Source organism: Physcomitrium patens, chromosome 14 (genome assembly GCF_059467195.1).
Source record: "Physcomitrium patens ecotype Gransden chromosome 14, ASM5946719v1, whole genome shotgun sequence".
NCBI classification, from domain to species: domain Eukaryota; kingdom Viridiplantae; phylum Streptophyta; class Bryopsida; order Funariales; family Funariaceae; genus Physcomitrium; species Physcomitrium patens.
Window position 1 is genome coordinate 8,690,525 of NC_143423.1, and position 20,395 is coordinate 8,710,919.

The 20,395-nt window shown below is 33.6% G+C and overlaps 1 protein-coding gene and 1 long non-coding RNA gene across 10 annotated transcripts; one reads left to right on the forward strand and one right to left on the reverse strand.

The window, feature by feature from the left end:
• The first annotated feature begins 14,031 nt into the window (after nucleotides 1-14,031).
• Nucleotides 14,032-19,418, forward strand: LOC112291830 (1-phosphatidylinositol-3-phosphate 5-kinase FAB1A). Of its 8 annotated transcripts, none has more exons than XM_073538447.2 (4): nucleotides 14,032-15,829; nucleotides 16,371-16,468; nucleotides 16,725-16,810; nucleotides 17,784-19,418. In XM_073538447.2, the coding sequence occupies exon 4, from the start codon at nucleotides 18,007-18,009 to the stop codon at nucleotides 19,279-19,281; it is 1,275 nt and encodes a 424-aa protein (XP_073394548.1). In that variant the 5' UTR covers nucleotides 14,032-15,829; nucleotides 16,371-16,468; nucleotides 16,725-16,810; nucleotides 17,784-18,006; the 3' UTR covers nucleotides 19,282-19,418. The 8 variants fall into 8 exon arrangements, with proteins under 8 accessions (XP_073394548.1, XP_090111937.1, XP_090111936.1 ...); XM_090255811.1 differs by lacking the exon at nucleotides 16,371-16,468 and adding an exon at nucleotides 17,568-17,688; XM_090255810.1 differs by having other exon boundaries at nucleotides 16,725-19,418.
• LOC141046136 (uncharacterized) lies at nucleotides 19,060-19,896 on the reverse strand. Of its 2 annotated transcripts, none has more exons than XR_012218844.2 (2): nucleotides 19,758-19,896; nucleotides 19,060-19,582 (listed from the first exon to the last, which is right to left on the reverse strand). It is a non-coding gene; the product is annotated as an uncharacterized LOC141046136 (long non-coding RNA). The 2 variants fall into 2 exon arrangements; XR_016506334.1 differs by having other exon boundaries at nucleotides 19,060-19,594; nucleotides 19,758-19,893.
• Between the last annotated feature and the right edge of the window lie 499 nt (nucleotides 19,897-20,395).

Here is a 20,395-nt window from a genome sequence, read left to right on the forward strand (position 1 = left end):
GAACGGGTTTGATTTTTTTATCAATGATATTTTATGACTTTTAACAAATTCTATGTCTAAGAAATAAGCTGAGGCTCTTGAATCTATCAAGATAGAGGCTTTATAATTATTAGGTCCTAAACACACATCTATTATTAAACAAAGAGAGGGTACTAATGAGAGGATAGGACCTTCATTAGAAATTATATAAGATTCCAACCACACGGTTCCTATTATAGCTGGACAAATTCGTTTTCCGACATATTATCTTCTTTGATAAATATATTTGTCATTTTGTGAATTTGTCACTTCTTTGGACAATATTGAGCAGTGTGTTTAGGTTCTCCACAGTATAAGCACAATCCTTCTTGACGACAATAAGTCTTTTCTTGTTTGGTAAGAAGTTTAAATATACTACATCAATTTGCATATCCTCTACTTTTGAATGTTGGTATTGAGGAGATTTTGGTGTTGCCATAAAATTGTAGTAAAGTTGAGGTCCATTTGTACAACTCTCAGATCAAAATTCAAAAAGTCTATTGATGCATTTCATTACAAAATCAATTGCTTGACTCATTGTTTGAAGATCAAGTAAGTTGTGCATCAATTTCTTTACTTCATATTTTAATCAATAGAAAAATTGGCTAATAAGTGTAGTATCATTCCACTTGATATCAGTTACAAGTTGTCAAAATTATGAAGTATATAACGTTACAATTTGATTTTCTTGTCGTAAAATATGGATCATGTTGGTTGCAACACAAGTTACATCATGTGTTCCATACATGGACCAAAATTCCACTAAAAATACCTCCAAATTATTCAATATTAGATCTCGTCGTTCAAGAAAAGATAAAAACCATGATAGTGTTGAATCTGAAAGAAGTGTGTCAATGAATCTAACTTGTGATCATGGAGTTGGAAAGCTTTGAGGTTGAAGTTCAATCACAAGTTATACTTAATTGATAAATCCTCAAAATTTGGATCTTGTACCATCAAGATATGATTTGGTGCAGATATTGAAGTAGCTTTAATTATCTCTATATCCTCACTTCCTGCCATTTTTGTTGATCCTTGTCGTGATAAGTTAAGTTGAGGTATCGCAAGCATCAATTCCCTCAATTGTTCTTGTATTTGTGCCATTGTACTCTTCATTTCAATAAGTTCTCTCATAATAACAGTAAAAAAAAAATCTAATACTACTCAAGACAAGTAGAAGAAAGGACTTGAGGACAAATAAAATACTAAGAATAATATTAGTTTAGAAGAGGGTAATCCGCAACTTCTAATATGCTTATATCTTATCATGAGAAAGGGGTAATCTACTCTTAATCAAAATAAGATAAAACTTTGATATTATAAGTGTACTCTTGTCAATCTTTTAAGGATATGAAATAAAAGATGATATATAAACAATGAAATTCATGTCAAAGAAAAAGTGACCAAATAGAAATAAGGAAGTAAGTATATTAAAAAAAACTGAAAAGGCTTATTGCTAAAAGACAACAAAACTTGAGACTTTTGAAACTAGACTAGAAGCAAGAAAGGAATTGATAAGCGTGAAGACGGCTTCACTCTTATCTCTGTATGTACTATCTAATTAGGGACTATATGGCGAAGTTCTATAGGACCACTAATATGTGTTGACTTTGTAGGACACATGCCTTGACTTACAAGGCAAGTTTTTCTACGTGTAGGCCACATAATTAGCTTGTTTTTTAAGCTAACAATATGTGTGGCACATTGCCAACTTATTGATCACGGTTTTAATCCAAAAAGTCAATTAAAAATACCTATAAAGTCAAACCAGTATCTATAAAGCTTTTAAGAAGCTTCTATAGAAGATATTATAGAATTAACTTACTTTTATTTACTTCTATTTATTTCTATCTATTTATATAGATAATTACTAGCTCACATGCATATATCCGTGACACCAATAGCTATTAGGTAGAGTGTGGATGAAGATAATTTAAGTAAAAACAAATTTACACTTCAATTTGAAGCTAAATTTTTTAGTACTTATCAACATGCATTTTTGTAAGTCAAAAGAGAACTATGGAGAGTTGTTTTGGTTATAAAAGTTAAAAAGGATTATTTAGTTGATGTTGTGGTAGTAATTGAAATAGATTGCTTATCATTGCTTGAATTGATGAATAATTATTCAACACCAAATGTTGCAATGTTAAGATGGATTTTTTATATTAAATCATTAAATTTTTAGTTTAGGCATGTTATTGAAAAAGTCAATTTGATAGTTGACATGTTATTTTAAGCTAGATATGAAAGAAAAGATAAGATGGTTGAAGACATTGATGATGTAGGATCAAAATTTTATTCAGTATGAAATTATAATAAGAAAGACAAGTTTTTTTTTTGAAGAGCTCTATGGAAGAGAATTAATGGATATTAGTCATTATTTGAGTACCTTGACTAAATAAGAAAATTGGTCTATGGAAAAATTTAAACAAATAAGAAAAAAAGCATATGGATTTTTGGTTCAAGAAAGGTTTTTATAGAAGAGACGAAAGAAAGGAATTGAGATGCCATAACAAGTGATAGAAAATAAATCAGAGTAATAAAAACTATCAAAAGGATTTCACAATAGTTTATAGGCAGGCCATAGGAAAATTTGGATTACTTTTGTAAAACTCAAAGAACAATATTGATAGAAAAACATATGTCAACATGTGCTTTTATATGTGGAATTGTATGAAACTTATGAAGCGTATTCTAATATATGACATTAAAATGGTCTATATTTAATATATTCTTTAATTATTTATTCTAAATAGATTGTTGATTTGGTTATTATACTAATTGAATTATGGCAAATGAGATGTTTGATCTTGGCTTATAAAGATTTATCAAATTAAGTAAAAGATTGAGCATTCAAAATTAATTCAACAAAAGAAATTTGTAGATTTTCACTTAAAGATGTTATTTGCTACTACTAATAAGTAGGAAAAATTACTATAAATTATGGAGAATTAAATGCATAAGAATCTCGTGATTTCTTTGTAAGATGTGAAATTAAGGTATCATTGATTATTGATTATAAACTTGAAAAAAATACAAAAAGTAAATGTGGTCATCTACCAATTATTAAAGCATTAGTTAAAATTTGTAACAAAAAGATTAAAAAATGGCCTTAACTTTTGTCATTTGCATTGTGGATTGATCAAACAATTCATAGTTTAGTAATGAGATATATGCCTATTGAACTTATGATAGATCAAAAACCTATTATGTCAATTAATTTTTTTTTAATTACTCTTGTCAATTAAAAAAAAAGTACTTACTTAGAATGTACTATCATAGGAAGATGAATTGACAAGAGAGGAACTTTTAGCTATTAGAAATCAGTAACTTGAGCAAAGATTAAAAGATATGCAAATAGCATTAAAAAGGTTAGAAAAAACAAGATTATAAAATAAGGCATAATTTGATAAGTAATATTATATGAAATCTAAGACAATTGAAGAAGGTGATTGGATTTTAGTCTATAATAGTAGCTTGGACAATCAACATAGTATTTTAAAGAAGTTTTTTAAATGATGATTTAGACCATATTTGATAATAATTATTCATGATAATGTAACTTATTTATTATAAAAACTAGATGGGACAAGGTTAAAAATACCAATTGCAGAGAAACAAGTAAAGATATTTAAACAAAGAAAAATAAAAATAAATATTGAGGTTCTTATTGAAGACATAAATCTTTCAAGATAAGAAGATGATTTTGACTTGTATAACAAAAATGATAAAGAAGATTTGGATGTAGACATAAAAAACATAACATGAATCAAATAAGATTTAGATTATTTTATGCATATTAGAAAATACACAAGTTTAGAGGGTGTGGATGTTGTATAGTAATAAAACTTTGTAGTAAAAAATAAAAATATAGATTTTATTATAGAAGAATTTAATAAAAAGATGTAGTAGATAAATAAGGATAAATAATAGATAGATAGTAAAAACTTTAGTCTTAATATAATTTTTTGTAAAAGAGACTTCTAATTACTTTATAGAGACATAAATAAACCAAATAAAAATAAATGAAAGAAGAAATGGATAAAAGAATGTTTAAGGAAGAATTAATAATAGGTTAAAGTAAAACTTATATCAAATTATCAAAAATTGATATCCAAAGAAGACTGGTTGTTAATCTGGATCAAAATGAAAACTTGAGGTACAAAACTACAAATATATAATAACTCCATGGTTCTTTGATAGATTAAAAATATTGAATTGATATCAATGGTTTGATCATAAGTTGTTGAGATTTGAATCTACTATAAAATTTGTTAAGAGTTTGATTATGATTTAGAATTTGATTAAGATTTTCTTAGGATCTGATTTAGGATTTGTTTAAGATTTAGGATTATTTAGGATTTTATTAAAATTTGATATAAAATTTGGTTAAGATTAAATTAGAATTTTAATTAGGATTCGATCAAAGATTTGATTAAAATTTATTAAGATTTTAATTATGGTTAAATTAGGATTTAATTAAGATTTATTTTAAAATTTTATTTTCAATATTTCTTTAGGATTTTTTATTGTTTTAAGCTAAAAATCCCCTCTACCTACTTTACCCAATAAAATAACTATAAAACAAATTTGGAAGGTAGTAGAGATTGATTGTGTAATTATTTTAATGGTTAATTAATTAATCAAGTGATTGTAGTTTTTTCTATAGATAATGCCTTCCAAGCAATGGTTACCATTTAATATAACTTAAAATAAGCGATAATATATATATATATATATATAACAAAATAAAAGTAACCAAATAAAGAAAAGAGAGAACAAACAACTAGATAGAATTAAGTAGCTAGATGAAAATAACACTATTGAAAAGAAATAGTGCCATTAGATGAAATAACAATATCAAATGAAAACAACACTATTGGACAAAAACAACATAGTTTGATTAAAATAATACTATTAGATAAGAAATAACATTGTTGGATGGAAACAATGTCGCTAGATGAAAACAATACAGAGCAACAGCACCAACAAATCTCTAAGGAAGAGTAGTAGCACCAAAAAAACCTCTTAACTTCAAATCATTATAGTTTTTCCATTTTAACTCCAAATTTCATGATTCTTTTATCCAATCTTATTGATTATTTTTCTCCTATCCAATGAACATGTCTAACTAAAAACAAAATCCCACTAATAGTGAGCTCCAAGAAGACAAGTAAGGATATAAAATAAGTAACTTATAATATAAGTTTATAACTATAAAAATATTACAATTTTTTAGTGCTTCAATGGATTATCTTTATAGAGGAATTAAACAAATGATGAAAGAGAGAGATGAAGAACAAGGCTTTAGGAGGGCCTTATATATCCAAGCCCTCAAGTCATCTATCAAAAATTACCTTGCCAATAACTTGCAAGTAACAACTAATTTGGAAGCCTTTCTATTAACTAATCCATGTAAGTAGTATAACTTGCACGTTACTTCTACTAACCAATATTTTTAATACTATTTGTTATTAAGAGGTCAATCTTTATCCTCTATAATCTCCAACCAATGCCATTTGTAAAAAAAAACTAATGATTAGTATCCATTTACCATAAGGTGATAATAAATCATCATAGATATCAATCAATAAATAGGTTTTAATTGTTAATAACTTAATTGATCAAAAATTTATATAAAATAACTTACTAACTTTTGAGAGGAATTTATTAGGAACCGACTTCATTTATGATTGTAGAAATAATAGTTGAAAGATATAATAGCTCTCTATCTTCTTCTTTTACTACTATTTATAGCTTCAAGAATAAAATAATTTTCTATCTTCTTCCTTCACCATCTCTTATGGCTTCAAGAATAGTATAATTTTTCATCTTCTTCCTTCACCATCTCTTGTGGCTTTAAGAATAGTATAATTTTTCATCTTCTTACTTCACCATCTCTTGTGGCTTCAAAAATAGAATAGTTTTTCATCTTCTTCTTTCACCATTTCTTGTGGCTTCAAAAGTAGAGTAATTCTTCATCATCTTTCTTCACCATTTTTTGTGGCTTCAAAAGTAGAATAACTTTCCATTCTCTTTTCACCATACTCCTACTACAACTAATTCCACCTTTTTTAACAACGTCTATTTTTTCACAATTAACAAACAATTAATATTATATCTCATCAAAATATCAAAAATCATCTAAATAAAATTTTGATATATAATTTATAGCTTAAAATTTTTTTAATTATATTTTTAGTATTTTAAAAATATTATTATTATTATTATTTTGAAGGTTTATTTTTATATTTTTTTAAGATTTTTTTTTTTTTTTTTTTTTTTTTTTGAGATTAATTTATGACTTCTTTGTATTTCTTTTATAACTTCTTTTAAATTTATGTTAGATTGTTTAAAGTTTGATTAGGTTTATTAAGTTTTATTTAAAATTTATTTGAGATTCTATTATACTTACAAGGATTGTTATTGCATTTCTACTCATCTTCTATAGCTAGATATGTGGTGCATTATCAAGCGAGAATATACATAATACAACATTGTAATAAATATTGGCTACTAAAAAAAATTGGAATAGAAAACTACTGAATAAAGCTTATCATTTTCTCCCATTTGCAACAGCCCTACATCCATATTAAAGCTTGATGTGTTTGTTTCTTTAAAAAATACCTTAATAAAGTCGACATAATACAAAATTAGTGCAAAAATGAATGATGTCTTGAAGTCTTCAAAAGAAGCTTTAAATTCTTTACTTCACTCAACTTTTTCTTTACATATCAAATGTATAAGAGGTATCACAACTTGAAAAAAATTCTTAATAAAGATCCAATATTAATTGGAAAATTTTAAAAAATATTATACATCTTTGATTATTCTTAAGATCTTGGAATCTATGATGGTTTGGATCTTCTTAAGATCCATCATAAGGACATCATTTGAAATAATATATTATAAAAATTCAACTTGAATAGTATGAAATACACACTTTTCTATCTTGACATATAATCTTGTATCTTTTAGTTTTTGTAGTACATGACAAACATAAAATTCTTCTTCTTCTATATTTTCAAAATAGATTAAGATGTCATCCAAGTAATAGATGAAAAAGTCATCAAGAAATTCACAAAAGATATCATTCATTAAATTTTGAAAATTAGCTAGTGCATTTGTGAGTCTAAAAGGCATGACATTATATTTGAAATGTCTATATTTAATTTAAAAAACAAGTTTTCATTCATCTTCTTACTTAATGTATATTAAGATTTATATTTATCTTAGATCTATTTTTGTGTAGATCTTTATTTAATTGAGTTGATTAAGAAGCCTTAAAATCAAAGGTAGGAAGTACCTACTCTTAATGGTGAACTTATTGAGTCTTCAAAAATCCATACATCTGAGAAGATCCGTCTTTTTTCTTCATAAATAAGATAAGAGCTATTATTGGAGATTTAGAGTAGCATATGGAATTCCTATCATATTTCTCATTAATATATTTATTAAGTACAGCCAATTGATTTTGTAATAGGCAATAGATTGATTGAAATGGTAGTTGAGCTTCTTCTTGAAGATCAATAGAACAATCATATGAATGATGCTTTAAAATAACATTTCTATTTTTTTCTTCTCATAAATATTTTGATAATCTTGGTATTGGCTTGGAATATTATTTGAAAGTTTATTCCATGAAAAATAGGTGTGGTATATATAACAAAAGTAGACCCTCCTTTTGCAACATGTATGAAAGCTTTTACATCTATCAATAAAGGTTTTGATATATTGGAGTTATGGATTTCTACTTGACTATCAAAATCTTGGACTAAACCATGAAAAAAATCAAAGTTATAAGAAATCTAATTTATTTGAAGGTTATATTTTTTTAGACACAATAATTCTAAAATAATATAATTTAGGTAGATTAGATTTAATTATATTAAGTATTACTAAGCTATTATAACTACTATTTGCTACATCTAAAAAAATAATTTTTTAGATGATATCTCCAAAAGACAACAAATGACTATCTATTTTTTCTATGCGTACATGTTTGGTTTTTTTTAATTAGGGATATTTTTTATTTTTTGACAAAGTCTTCATCTACAAAATAGACTAAGGTTCTTAAATCTAACAAAATTAAGACTTCTTGATTTTTTGGTCCTAAAAAAATTTCTAAAATAAATCAAGTTAAAAGATTTGAAAAGAAGATAAGATCCTTACTAGGTGTCACACAAGATTCCAATTGCATGGTTGCTATAGTAGTTGAAAAAATTCATACATCATCTTCTTTAATAACTATGCTCCTCATTTTGTAGTTCTATTACTTTTTTGGATAATATTGAGCAATTTGCCTAGGTTCTCCATAATATAGGCACAAATAATCTTGAGGGTATCAAGTCTTTTTTTGCTTAGTAAGAGGTTTGGAACAAAAAATATGTCAATTTACATAAGTTCTAGTCTTGATGAATAGGCTTTTGTGAATTTAAAAGATGTAGCCATGACTTGACTTCTACGTCTCCTACCGAATCTTTATCCTTAGCATCTTTCAAAGAGTTGATTATTGCATGTAATGGCTTGAGTAATAAATTGATTCAATAAGTCTGCTCTTGGCATTATCAATAATACATCTTTGACATTATTTTTTAACTCATACCAAAATTAATTGATGAAGATTTTATCATTACAATCCATATTTCAAATAAGATTTTAAAATTTAGCAATATATGTGGTGGTTGAATGTGATCTTTATCATAAAAATATAAATTTGGTCTTTACTATCATTTCTTAATTATTTTTTCAAATATTATTATAAAGACTTGTAAGAATGAACTTAAGATATAGAATAGTCATGAATTCTTATCCATCAAAGTTACAAATCAAGAAAGCATACTCTTAGATATATGTGTGCTTGTGAATCCAACTTATGTAAATCCATTAAAGTATTGAAAAGGATGCAACCTTAGATAGAGCTTCACTTCTTATAGAAACTCTTGAAACTTTGATCTTGTTCCATCAAATTTTTTTAGCATACTTACCTTTGATTCTTTCATGCTTGTAGTAATAAGACTCCTCAAATTTAGTTGTAAATTTGATATATTTGCTTCTCTCAATTCCACAACTCATTGACATAGACTTTGGACTGCATTATTGACTTCTTCCATAAGCATAGGAATACTAAATCTATAATTGACATTGGAGTTTTGTGAGATTTCGGTCCTAAGAGTATTGAAAAATTTGTCCTCCTTTAAATTTAAGGAGGATAAATCTCTAATATCAAATGAAAATTCCTATAAAAAGTAAAAAGATAAATATTAGAAAATTAATTATTAGTTCAAAGATGGATAATCCACAACCTTTGAAATACAATAATAAAAATGAAATAATCTATTCACCTCTAAAAACAAAATAAGAATAATGAATTAGGACTCTTATCAAACTATCAAAGACATGAATCTCAAAGAACTAAAAAATCAATATATTCTTAAGTCACTCAAAAAGATTAAAAAAATATGCAATAGTAGTATAATATACAATAATATAGAATCCATCCTTGTCCTATTACTTTGGTCCCTTCCAAGTATTGTCTTGAGATTCTAAACTATATCTCTGCCACTATTCATAAACTCATCAAGTAGTGCTTTCAAATTTATCCATGTTGGCATTTGCATGCCCATTGAGCAACTCAAGTTGAAATCCACCAACCAAGGTTGAATTATACATATTCTGCAACATGATAGATGCTTTGTTTGCATATGTATATTTTAAGAGGCAACTTCAACTGGGCGTTGTCGTGTTGTAATACGACTATATAATAAAATTATAATCAAAATTGAATTTCTAACTAATATCTAATTATCTTAATTTAATTATAATTTGAGGTATCTAAACATGGCTTTTATAAAAGCCTCTTAGGTTATTTTCTTATCTTAATAATTAGTAGGTTGAAGGTTAGTTAATAATTTTTCCTTCTAGCTTATAGAGACTCTTCTACTACCTTAGAAAGACCATAAATTGATGAAATTAGGTTAGAAGAGATAAATAATTAGTATAGTTGATACTAAAGTTAAGTTGAGAGTAAGGTTGGACTAAAAAATCCTTAGAATAGGATAGATTGATACCTAGGGGTCGACCGTTTGTGAGACAGTGTCAAAATCAAACCTCTGGCCACTAAAACAACGGCCTAGGGAAAATAGGATTTCATTTGAAGCTTGGAGGTTAGGAATTGAGAGCTAGCTTGAATTTCTTTTGAGAGAGATAAGAATTGTTTTGAGAGGATTTTAGAGGACTTAGCAATTATTGTTCAAAATCAGGGTTTGTATCAGTGATTTGGATTTTATATAATATAATTAGGGCTAACAATTTTGGCTAGTTCGTGTAATTGGCATGACATCTACAATTGAAAATTTGATATTTTTTGGATTATTGGGTGTGCTAAGTGTATACAAAATCTTGTGATAATCTAACGGCGTGGTTTAGAGATATCTAGTTTTTAGCAGAAGAGGGTTTCAGAAGATGGCAATTTGAGGTTGGATAGGGTTTCTATGATATCTGAAGATCTATCAGTCGGATTAAGGTGAAAATTGACATGGTGTTGGAGGACTTAAAGATCAAACTACATACCAATTTTGAGACAAAGTTAATGGTTGGAGAAGGAGAAATCATTGCTGGGATTTCTGCTTCACTTTTCAAGTTGGCAGCCGAGTGATATTGGTACAGTTTTTGGACGTTTTCTCACAGGCTATAAGTTGGATTTGGCTAAAAATTCTTGAGCATTTAGAAGACTTACATTGAAAATTGCATGCAAAATTCCACATCAAATGGACAGTCGGATTGGATGTTACAGCTTATTAAAGCTCACTAATGAGGATTGTGGTTTATAAGAAAAATCTAAATTGCTTAAATATGAAAGTAATAAGGTAATTGGGATTTATGTATGGTTAAGACTACTAAGAAGAGTGTTTTAAGCACTTTTGAATTGAAATTCAGATTATATTCTTCTTGCATGGGTGAAACCTATTAGGATCTCTTGGCTACTTGTGAAATATAATCTCACCTTCCACAACTAAGTGCCCGATGCATTCCTGAGCAAAACAACACATAATACGACAACATATTGCTTGAAAGAAACCATGGCCAAGGTTGCATCAATTTGAAGTACCTCACCTATTGTAGTCTTTAGGCACCTTAGCCAAAGCCAATCTTGTAAGGTTTTTGTCAGGAGTTTGGTGCACATGAAGTATGCTATGACCATGCATTTTTGCAAAAATTTCATTTCCTTCTTGACTTTTTCTTCATCAAGACGAACCTCTACTATCTGGGTGTTTAACAAGAATCCAATACAACTCCTAACTTTTCACCTGGTGCAGCATGAGTCGGGTTGATGGCAACGAACTCACCCACATTTGCCGTGGCGGCGATCAGCTTCCTCGCAAACACCGCTCGACCTTCCTTTGAAACAGTAGGGGCCACTGGGGTGTGGGCTAGCTGGGCCTTGAGTGCCTCCGCATATGTCGTCATCTCGAGTATTGACCACCAGTCCTCGCAACCCGACAATCGTAGGACCAGCCCACCTTCACTTGAGTACAAACCCTAAGTGCAACATTGTCCCACCGCAGTAAACCTTTGGCCACGGTAAACATAAAATGCAGTAAGGCTTGAATCGGGTTCTACTTGCCATTTCTTTACTTGTGATTGAGCACACTATGCACCACCTGCGATTACTCTCGAAGCATTCTCTCCCTACGTGGCAGACCTCTTCAGAGCCTCATCGTGTCCCCTCTCCACTCTCTTCTTTTTTAACGCTTTTAGAATCACAGTGCTGCTGCAGTGGCAGTTCAACTGACTTCTGTTTTATTCTATGCAATTATATGTATATTATTTTCTTCTGATGTGGAGGGAGTCTACGCTTTTGCATTGAAGTGGGACCCAGTGCCCACCCAGGTTTTATGCTGACGTGACCATTATGACAAAAAGGGCACTGTTGAAAACACAGACTCATTTGTTCAGCTTTGTCCAGAACCCAGTGGTGGGTTGTGCTTTGACCCAAACATTTGCTGGAAAAAATGAGCAACGGCAGAAGAATCTGATCACAAAATGGCACATCAAGTGTAGAGAGTGATCTTGTCAACATGCCAAAGAGGTGCAAATTCCATGCCAAGTCAACTCTGTTTTTCAGACTTGCACCAGTCAAATTACAAGATTGCATGCAGTATTCTCCACTGTTCAGATAGAAGAAAAGTAAACTCAATTATCTAATTTGTTCTTAAGGATTGATGTGAATATGGATAAGTAAACAATTAAAGTTACAAATTATAACTTTCATAAATTTTCTAGAAAAGAAAGTAAATAATTGAGTAGAGTTAAAATATACACATAACTTTAGTTTACAAATTAATATAGTGAATTATATAAAATAATAACATAAGTACAAAAGAAATTTCTAAAACTTTTATTGGGAAAAGGATTTTATCCAGAACAAACATAACAGTGATAATGCATTAGATTTTATGTAGTTGTGGCAAAACTAAATCATTTGAGCAACCATTACTAATACAAAATATGAACTTTTTAAGATTTATGGCAATAAAATTTGACTTTTGAATATATCTATTATAAATGCTACAAACTTAAAGCTGTATTGTCTTGTGCACAAGCTTAGTAAAAACAGTGGAACATAAATGTATATCAAATTTGAAAAAAACAAGTGCTGGAGATTACAACTTAGAAGTAAAACAAATTACACTTGATATTCAACTAAAAGGGTTATTTTAATGAAGGATGATAATAGCATATGCTTACCAAAAAAATTAGTGATATTCAAACAAGTTGTTGTGTTGTAATATTAAAGTTTTCTTTGATAAATTCAAACAGAATAAGTAAATGAGTTAAAAAATGAAAATCGATCTATCTATGTATATATATACATGTATATAACTCTTGTATTATATTAAAATACATTTAAATGGAAATATCTCTACTATTAATTAATATGGTATAATTTAAATGGCAATATCTCTATCAAGTTCAAAGCATCAAAGAATAGTCAAAAGTTAGTTCAATACTAACTCTACTTATAATTGATATAATAAAAGTCAGTAAAGCACTAACATGAATATGTTGACTTTGCAAATATTAGGACCATTCTGGAAATACTATTCCACAAAAATGGATTGACGCAACGTGACTGAAGTTCTTTTTGTGGCAAAAACTATGGATTCTATGTCAATTTATCACAAAAAGAAAGCGACATCAAGCCCTGTTATGATCAAACCAGAATGAAATGCATCTCTGAAATGGGTGGCGGAATTTGTCACTGGGGATGAGAATGCCCAAAGGAAACCCTAAAAGATGAGGAACAAACTCAAGGAAGTCTAACCCTGAAATGGAATCAGTAACAACAAGTCTCGTCTCGTGGCAACAAGGATTTACCAAGCAAAGCGTTCGTTGATTTTTTAGACACCTTTTGTATCGATTATTCCCTTTGAAGTCCACTGCGGCCGTTGAAGATCTTGAAATGCGCCAATTTCACATCCAGGAGGGTTTTTTCTTCATGGGAGGATCACCGAGAGGTTATCCCCCCGGTTTTTATCAATTCTGATCATCTTGACTGGGTTTATCGTCTGGATTTATCGATTCTTGTTGTTCGAGACGCTTTATGCATCCAGAACACTTTTTTCCATGATTTTCTGCGTGATTATGGTCTTCATGTTACAGGTGAAACCTACCTTTACGCCTCTTCGTGCTATGTTGCCAGGTATTTGTGAATGAATGCTAAATTTCCTCTTCATCTTCCTGTCAGATTTAACAAAGCTTGGTTGCGATAGATGGTTGGTTTGAGAACATCACCAGCACTCCTGTCATTTTTGTCGGATTGAGCACCACACGCAACTACCTTTGTCGGACATATTCCGTTAGTCGGTGGCTTTACAGTGAGCGCATGTTGAGGACTCACGAATCTTTGAATTCCAATCCCGTCGGTATTCCAGCTGACCAAATCCACTTCTTTGGATGCACATGATTCCTGCAAGTGTAGTGGAATCCCAGCTCTACCGTACAGGGTAAGCTATCGGCAGCCTACGATTTGTTGTTGTTTTTGGTTCAAGCGGCGACGTCACTTTTGGGATGAGTGCTTCTGCCAAACTCACGGACGCACCTGTTCGTTCTAGTTGTACAACTGTCAAGAAGGTTTTCCGTTGCACAAGTATACCAATTGGATTGTTATTCTCTACTTCTCTTCCACCATTAAGAACCGAGTATATGGATATCGTAATGCAAATTTTGCTTCTGATTTTGGTGACCAGAAGTCCCCCTACAGTTTATGCTGAGCACTCTGTTGCTTGCATGGCAACGAAAGAGACTATCTAGAGTCGTCACCTTCTTCCCGTTATTGGCAATCCTCAACTCTGACCGACGGATCTCTTTTCCGGCAATCTTTCTAGCATCCGCTTATCTCATAGTCATGTGCAGCATAGACGCATCACAAACACATTGATGTAAAGGACCATGCAGTTTGTGAGAAACAAACTCTTGATGAAATTATGATACTCTATGCTCTTTCTCGTAAGCAAATCGCTGATGTCCTCACGAGGCCTTCATCGTATTCTCAATTTGCTGCACTTCTGCCATGACAATATGTTTTGGCATGGAGGGGGAGTGATGGATCACAAGCTAGTTGAAACATCGCATCAGAAATTCATGTGCAGAGACCATCTCCAAAACACACCCATCTACCATGGCGCTAGTTGCGTTCCATCGCTTGGATTCAGATGGTCACGATTGCTGTGTACATTTGCATGCAGGAGTGCTAATGCTTTAAGTTTACAAAGTAAGCGCAAATTGTCAAACGAGGTTCTTAAAGCTAACTCTTTCCTTGACGATTACATCTGGACTTTTCAGAAAACATCAGTTTGAAGGGTAAATTATGGCGCACATTGTCCTCTACCATGACACCACTGGTGATCCACAACGAAGCGGCCCCTAAAGTCCTGTTATGGTGCATATTCTGCATGTCTCGCAATCCTAGGAGAGAAACGGAAGAGGTCTGTCGAACATGGCAGATTTGCATTGCGAAATGTTAAAAAAATATCAAACGGAATCGAAGAACATTCTTATAAAGCTAAAAGTCGACGCGACTTGTCTGCCAAAGAGGAACAAGTTTAACATTACAAAAACCCATGAAGCGCTTGGAGCGTGTCCACGTAGGCTCCACGTGGACACTATATGTGACATGTGGACCGACTAAAGGGGTCGCTACTCATCCACATCAACAGAACCCGAAAAGGACTCGTCGTATCACACCGTCGGATGGCTTTCGCCGTTCGACGTCCTCCAACGGGGGCTACGTCCGTCCCTGAAGCTGACGTCTGCGCGCTGGTGTAGACGACGAACGAGATGGCATGAACGAAGAGTGATTGCTTGGGAGGCTGGCTGGCTGCAGCACCAAGATTTCGCCGCATTCTCACTTGCAGGGAGTGCATCAATTGTGAGATGCACACGTTCGTTTCAGTTGCGAATCACTCGCTAGCGTCGAGGTTTGTACGTCTGGGCCTTTTTTGGAACCTGGTGCAGAGAAGGAGCTGAGCCAATTTTAGAAAGAGTGAGGGCGGCTGAGCGCGCTTTTCTTGAGGTGTGTTGGAAATTGTCATACTCTCAATTACACATTCCTTGAATTGTGGAATTTCGATTGTTGTGCGGGCTTTATCATGAGGGAGAAGCAGAGCGGCTTGGAGAGGGCAGTTTAGGGCGTTTGAGACACGCTGGAGAAGAGGACACAAGGAGGTGTTTTGTACAGAGTCGATGCTGCGAGGCAAGGCACTGTTATGTGACACTTTAGTAAGGGGCCTCGGCGGCATGATGCGAGGTTAGTATGATTGTGTTAGTATCTTGTAGCAACCGGGATATTTCACTTGTCGTTTTCAGCATGTGTTAGACTTTAAATGGTTATTTACTGTTAGTATTGGCAAGTGGCTTCTTCTTCTTTAATAAGCATTTTCAGGTTCCTTCAAAATTAGAGTATTGGCTGGGCTCCGACTGTAATGTGTCGAGCATTAGACCTGACAGGTTCAAACTTAGCCAGATAAATCGTGGCTGGAGTTGTGTACAAGTTCGTTGTAGAGTTGGAGTGCTTGTGAATTTACGTGTATCTCAATCGGGAACTGCCGTTCCTGGAGCATTTGGGATTGTCTTCCTAATCGGCCACCACTGACGTAAACGAATTCTTCAGATATGTTAACTCCTAGGATCACGTGGCCGTAGTTTGAATTATCACGTGAATCAAGCAACCTGTATGCCTGGGTGTACTATAAACCTTTTTTAATAGTTCGTTCTTTGGTTACAAGTCATGACAAATCGACATATTTGATAAATTCGGCCTCTCGTAACGGGGGAATATTTTGTTACAGATTTATTTTTCCTGTGTTATTGGTAAATCAAGTTGCATCTATATCGATTTTTTCATAGGTGATTCTTTGCTGAAGCTGCAAACAAGCATAGCAATATTGTAAGCATCTTTTATTCTTTTAGAGTGTCTGAAGATGACAAGTAGTCTACACAAGGACTTTTGTTTTTTTTTGTTCCTCTTTATTAGTTAGTTAAAAAAATCTACATCTCGTTAAAAAGCACAAGGATGATATTTGGTGTATTTTTAGCGTATTGCGTGAAAGAAAATCCCTGGCATATTGATTAGGTGTATTTGTGATCAGGTTCGCGGACTATGTATCTAAGAAGTCATGACGTTTCTATGATGTGCTGTGCAGTTCGCAGAGCTAAAGTCTGAATCCTGTGACATATATGAGCAGGCATTCAAGCTTTGCGAAGCTACAATACAGGACTCTTGGTTCAGGTATATGAAAGATTTCGAGTTTTAAGCAATAAATCAATTGGGAAGTATGAAAAATTGTGTACAGCTAAATTCATCAAGCAGTCGATGGTGGCCGCATTTTCGAGTCTATTTATGTTGATGTGTCTGATCTGCTCCGGAGAGAATGGCTGGTTTGTCTGTACAAGTGTTATTGAGGGCATGAGCAATATTTTGGCCACAGATCTTGCCAGTGTCACCTCTCTTGGTTGAACAATCTTGGGATTATTGAAAGCTTTAATCCAGTAGCCCCCAGGTCGATGAAAAAGTTAGGTTGAAGACAGACATGTCTCGATTATTGAAATTAGAGAGATTGCATGGTGAATAACGACGAAGTTGAGGTTAGAATTGGCATCTAAAATTTCATGAAGATAAATTTCAATATTTGAACTATCAATTAAGCTTTTAAGCATGAAACACCTGTTTATGAGTTGACCAATGGTGGTGTTTTCAAAATAAATGTACTTTCTTACTTGACCACATCACATTTTCAATTCCTCCTGTATTACTGAGAGTAACGGAGTCCTTACTCTAGTTCTTAAAGTTTTGTGGAATGACGTTCTGTGGGGGTTTGCGCTTATTGTTAACGAAAAGGACGATACTGCAGAACTTTTTTCGGAGTTAGAACGTGTTAAGAGCGACAAATCAGTAGAGATGTAACAGATTTCTGTCAGTGGTTTGGTGATTCCTGGTCAATTATGTCAGTTTCACTATTCTGGTGGAATGTTATTAGATGAGACAGGTTAAATTTCTCAATACATACTTCAAGAGTATACGCCAACAGAAACAGCAGCAACACCTGATGGGCATGAAAGTGAAGGAGACTGAGCCATCACGGCGTAATCTTTTGCTTACCCGAGAAGGTTATTTTCAGCAACTGAGTCGCCAACCTTGGATTAATTATGACAATTGGAACAGCCCGGTGAGAATTCTGAGCTTGTATTTGCATTGACTGCAGTATGGAGGAAGCGCTGCAGGTTTGGAAATCAATGGCAGCCCAGTAACTGTGTCGTTAACAAAAAGTTGCAACCGCAGTTGCAGAGGCTGATAACCGACCTGTCTTAGGTTTAGAAGGACCGAGCTCAGAAGTACTTTCGGAGGATCCTGAGCAACTGAGATCTAATTCAGGATTGAAAAATTATCAATTATCTGTCGAGGACGTGCCTGTCATCCGTAAGGAAATGATTTCGGCAGCGTTAAATTGTTTCCTTCATGGAGTTGCAAGGGTCCGCCTACCTTCAGGTATCAATGGCACAGTTGTTGCAGTTTTTGAGGACGAGCCTACAAGTGTGATTGCGTGTGCTATTACGTCCCCCGATTACTACAAACAAATTCTAAATCCCGTTCAAAAATCCTCCGAAGACTACGGCGAGGACTCGGAGGGAAGTACTGGTTTGTGGGATGGGATTTCTGTCGGCGATGTGGCGTGCAAGGGTTTGCGAAATACAACACCACCTTTGGATCGGTTAGCTACTCCGAGTGGAACGGTGGAAGAGCAAACTATTGCTGAAGAACTGGTCTCCCCAACTCCTCTCACTGTGAAGGTGCGGTTCACAGACAACGACGATACTCCGAGGACCGAATTTAAAGTTAAGTGCTATTATGTCAAACAATTTATTGCACTTCGAGCAAAATGCTGTGGGGGTGAGATGGAATACATTCGCTCTCTGAGCAGATGCAAGGCATGGGGCGCCCGGGGTGGTAAGAGCAAAGCGTACTTTGCAAAGACTCTTGATGACCGCTTCATTGTGAAGCAGGTGTCCAAATCTGAGAAGCACTCTTTCTTGGAATTTGCTCCTCAATACTTCAGATATCTTTGGGAAACAATGAGCTCAGACAGTCCAACCTGTCTGGCTAAAATACTGGGTTTCTATACCGTCAGTGTGAAAAGCGGGTATGAAAAAAAAGATATGGATTTGCTAGTGATGGAGAATTTGACCTATGGCAAGACGATCAGCCGTATGTACGATCTAAAAGGCTCTCTAAGATCCCGCTACAATTCAGACATCACAGGCCCACTGCTGGACCAGAACCTGCTTGAGGAAATGCCAACAAGTCCCATTTTTATGACCAAGAAATCAAAGTTTTTGCTGGAGCAGGCTGTTTACAACGATACCAGTTTCCTCGCAAGGGTCCATGTCATGGATTACTCCTTATTAGCTGCAGTGGTAGAAGACAGTCAAGAGCTAGTGATAGGAATCATCGATTACATTCGGCAATATACGTGGGACAAGCACCTTGAAACTTGGGTGAAGGTATCTGGCATCCTGGGAGGGCCGAGGAACACATCACCAACTATTATTCATCCGCAAGAATATAAGAAGCGTTTTCGGAAGGCTATATCCAGCTATTTTGTCGTCGTTCCAGAGTCTGAGACCTCTCCAAATGTATATGTGGGGAATCCGCTACCGCGACTTTGTGAATCCTCCTCGACACCTCGAGAGTGTGACAACTAACGATCTGCGGAGGCGTCTGGTTTATCATTAGTGCGAATGGGAGAGGCAAATGCTGTGAGCAGCCCGTCTGAGCCACTTCGATAAGAACTCCTCACATTTGCGTGTAACAAACATTAATAATCTACTCTTCCATAGAATATGCACCCAGTGAGTGTGGGTCCCCTACTGGATGGATGCTTGCATACGTGACCAGTTCATGGTAAGAGCTCTATTGAATGCAGCCGCCAACAAACTCCTTGTTTGCAGAATCGCTTCAATCATGTGGTCATCCATCGTTGCAATAAGGTGGAGCTTCTTTCTCCTGAGGTCGATCCTTCCACCCACAACATCCTTCGTTCAGAAAGAAGAAAAAAAGCCACTATTCTGAAGAATCTACCAGCTCTGGAATGAAGGATACGCTCGGGAGTACTCTATCCACATCAGCTGTGAACCTGATCCTTAAGCTAAAGCAGTAAACTGAAGAAGTGTTCACTCACAGCACGTGACACGATGTGTATCTTGGTGATGACTATCCGAGGTGATGCAATGAGCCCACTCCCGAATTGTAGACAAAGTTGCGCTCTCTATCTGAATGCCGTCCTCCTGAATTGCAGGGCTTCTGCATCTCAGCACAGGCTTCGGCTCCCACCAGAGCTACATTCCAGGTTCGGATGCATTTCGGCAGAAATGGGTTAGAACGACAAGGATCTCCTGTATCGGTGAAAAAATCCATAGACAAACAGGACCTCCTGCTCTGCTCTGATATCCCAGCAAAGCAGGACCAGATCCGGCAGAAGAAATATATACAACATCCGCAGTTACGCACCAAATCCATTAAAATTCGTGGTTCTTATGAAAGGATAATGAGCTCATCTGTTTTTAGCGAAAGTTTTGGAAGCTAAAAAAAACTAGCTAGATCCTCTGAAACTACCTTTGATAGGAAGGAAACTACACAGATTGGATTTACAGCCATTTACAAACGGTCATGTTATTATTTTAATTCATTTCATTCCAGCGAAAAAAATCATCACGGTTTCAGGAAGTTTGATTTAATTGTTCAATCCAAATTTGAAAACAGGTGTAATTAGGGATGTACAATGGAGTAAGGGATATATATATATATATATATATATAT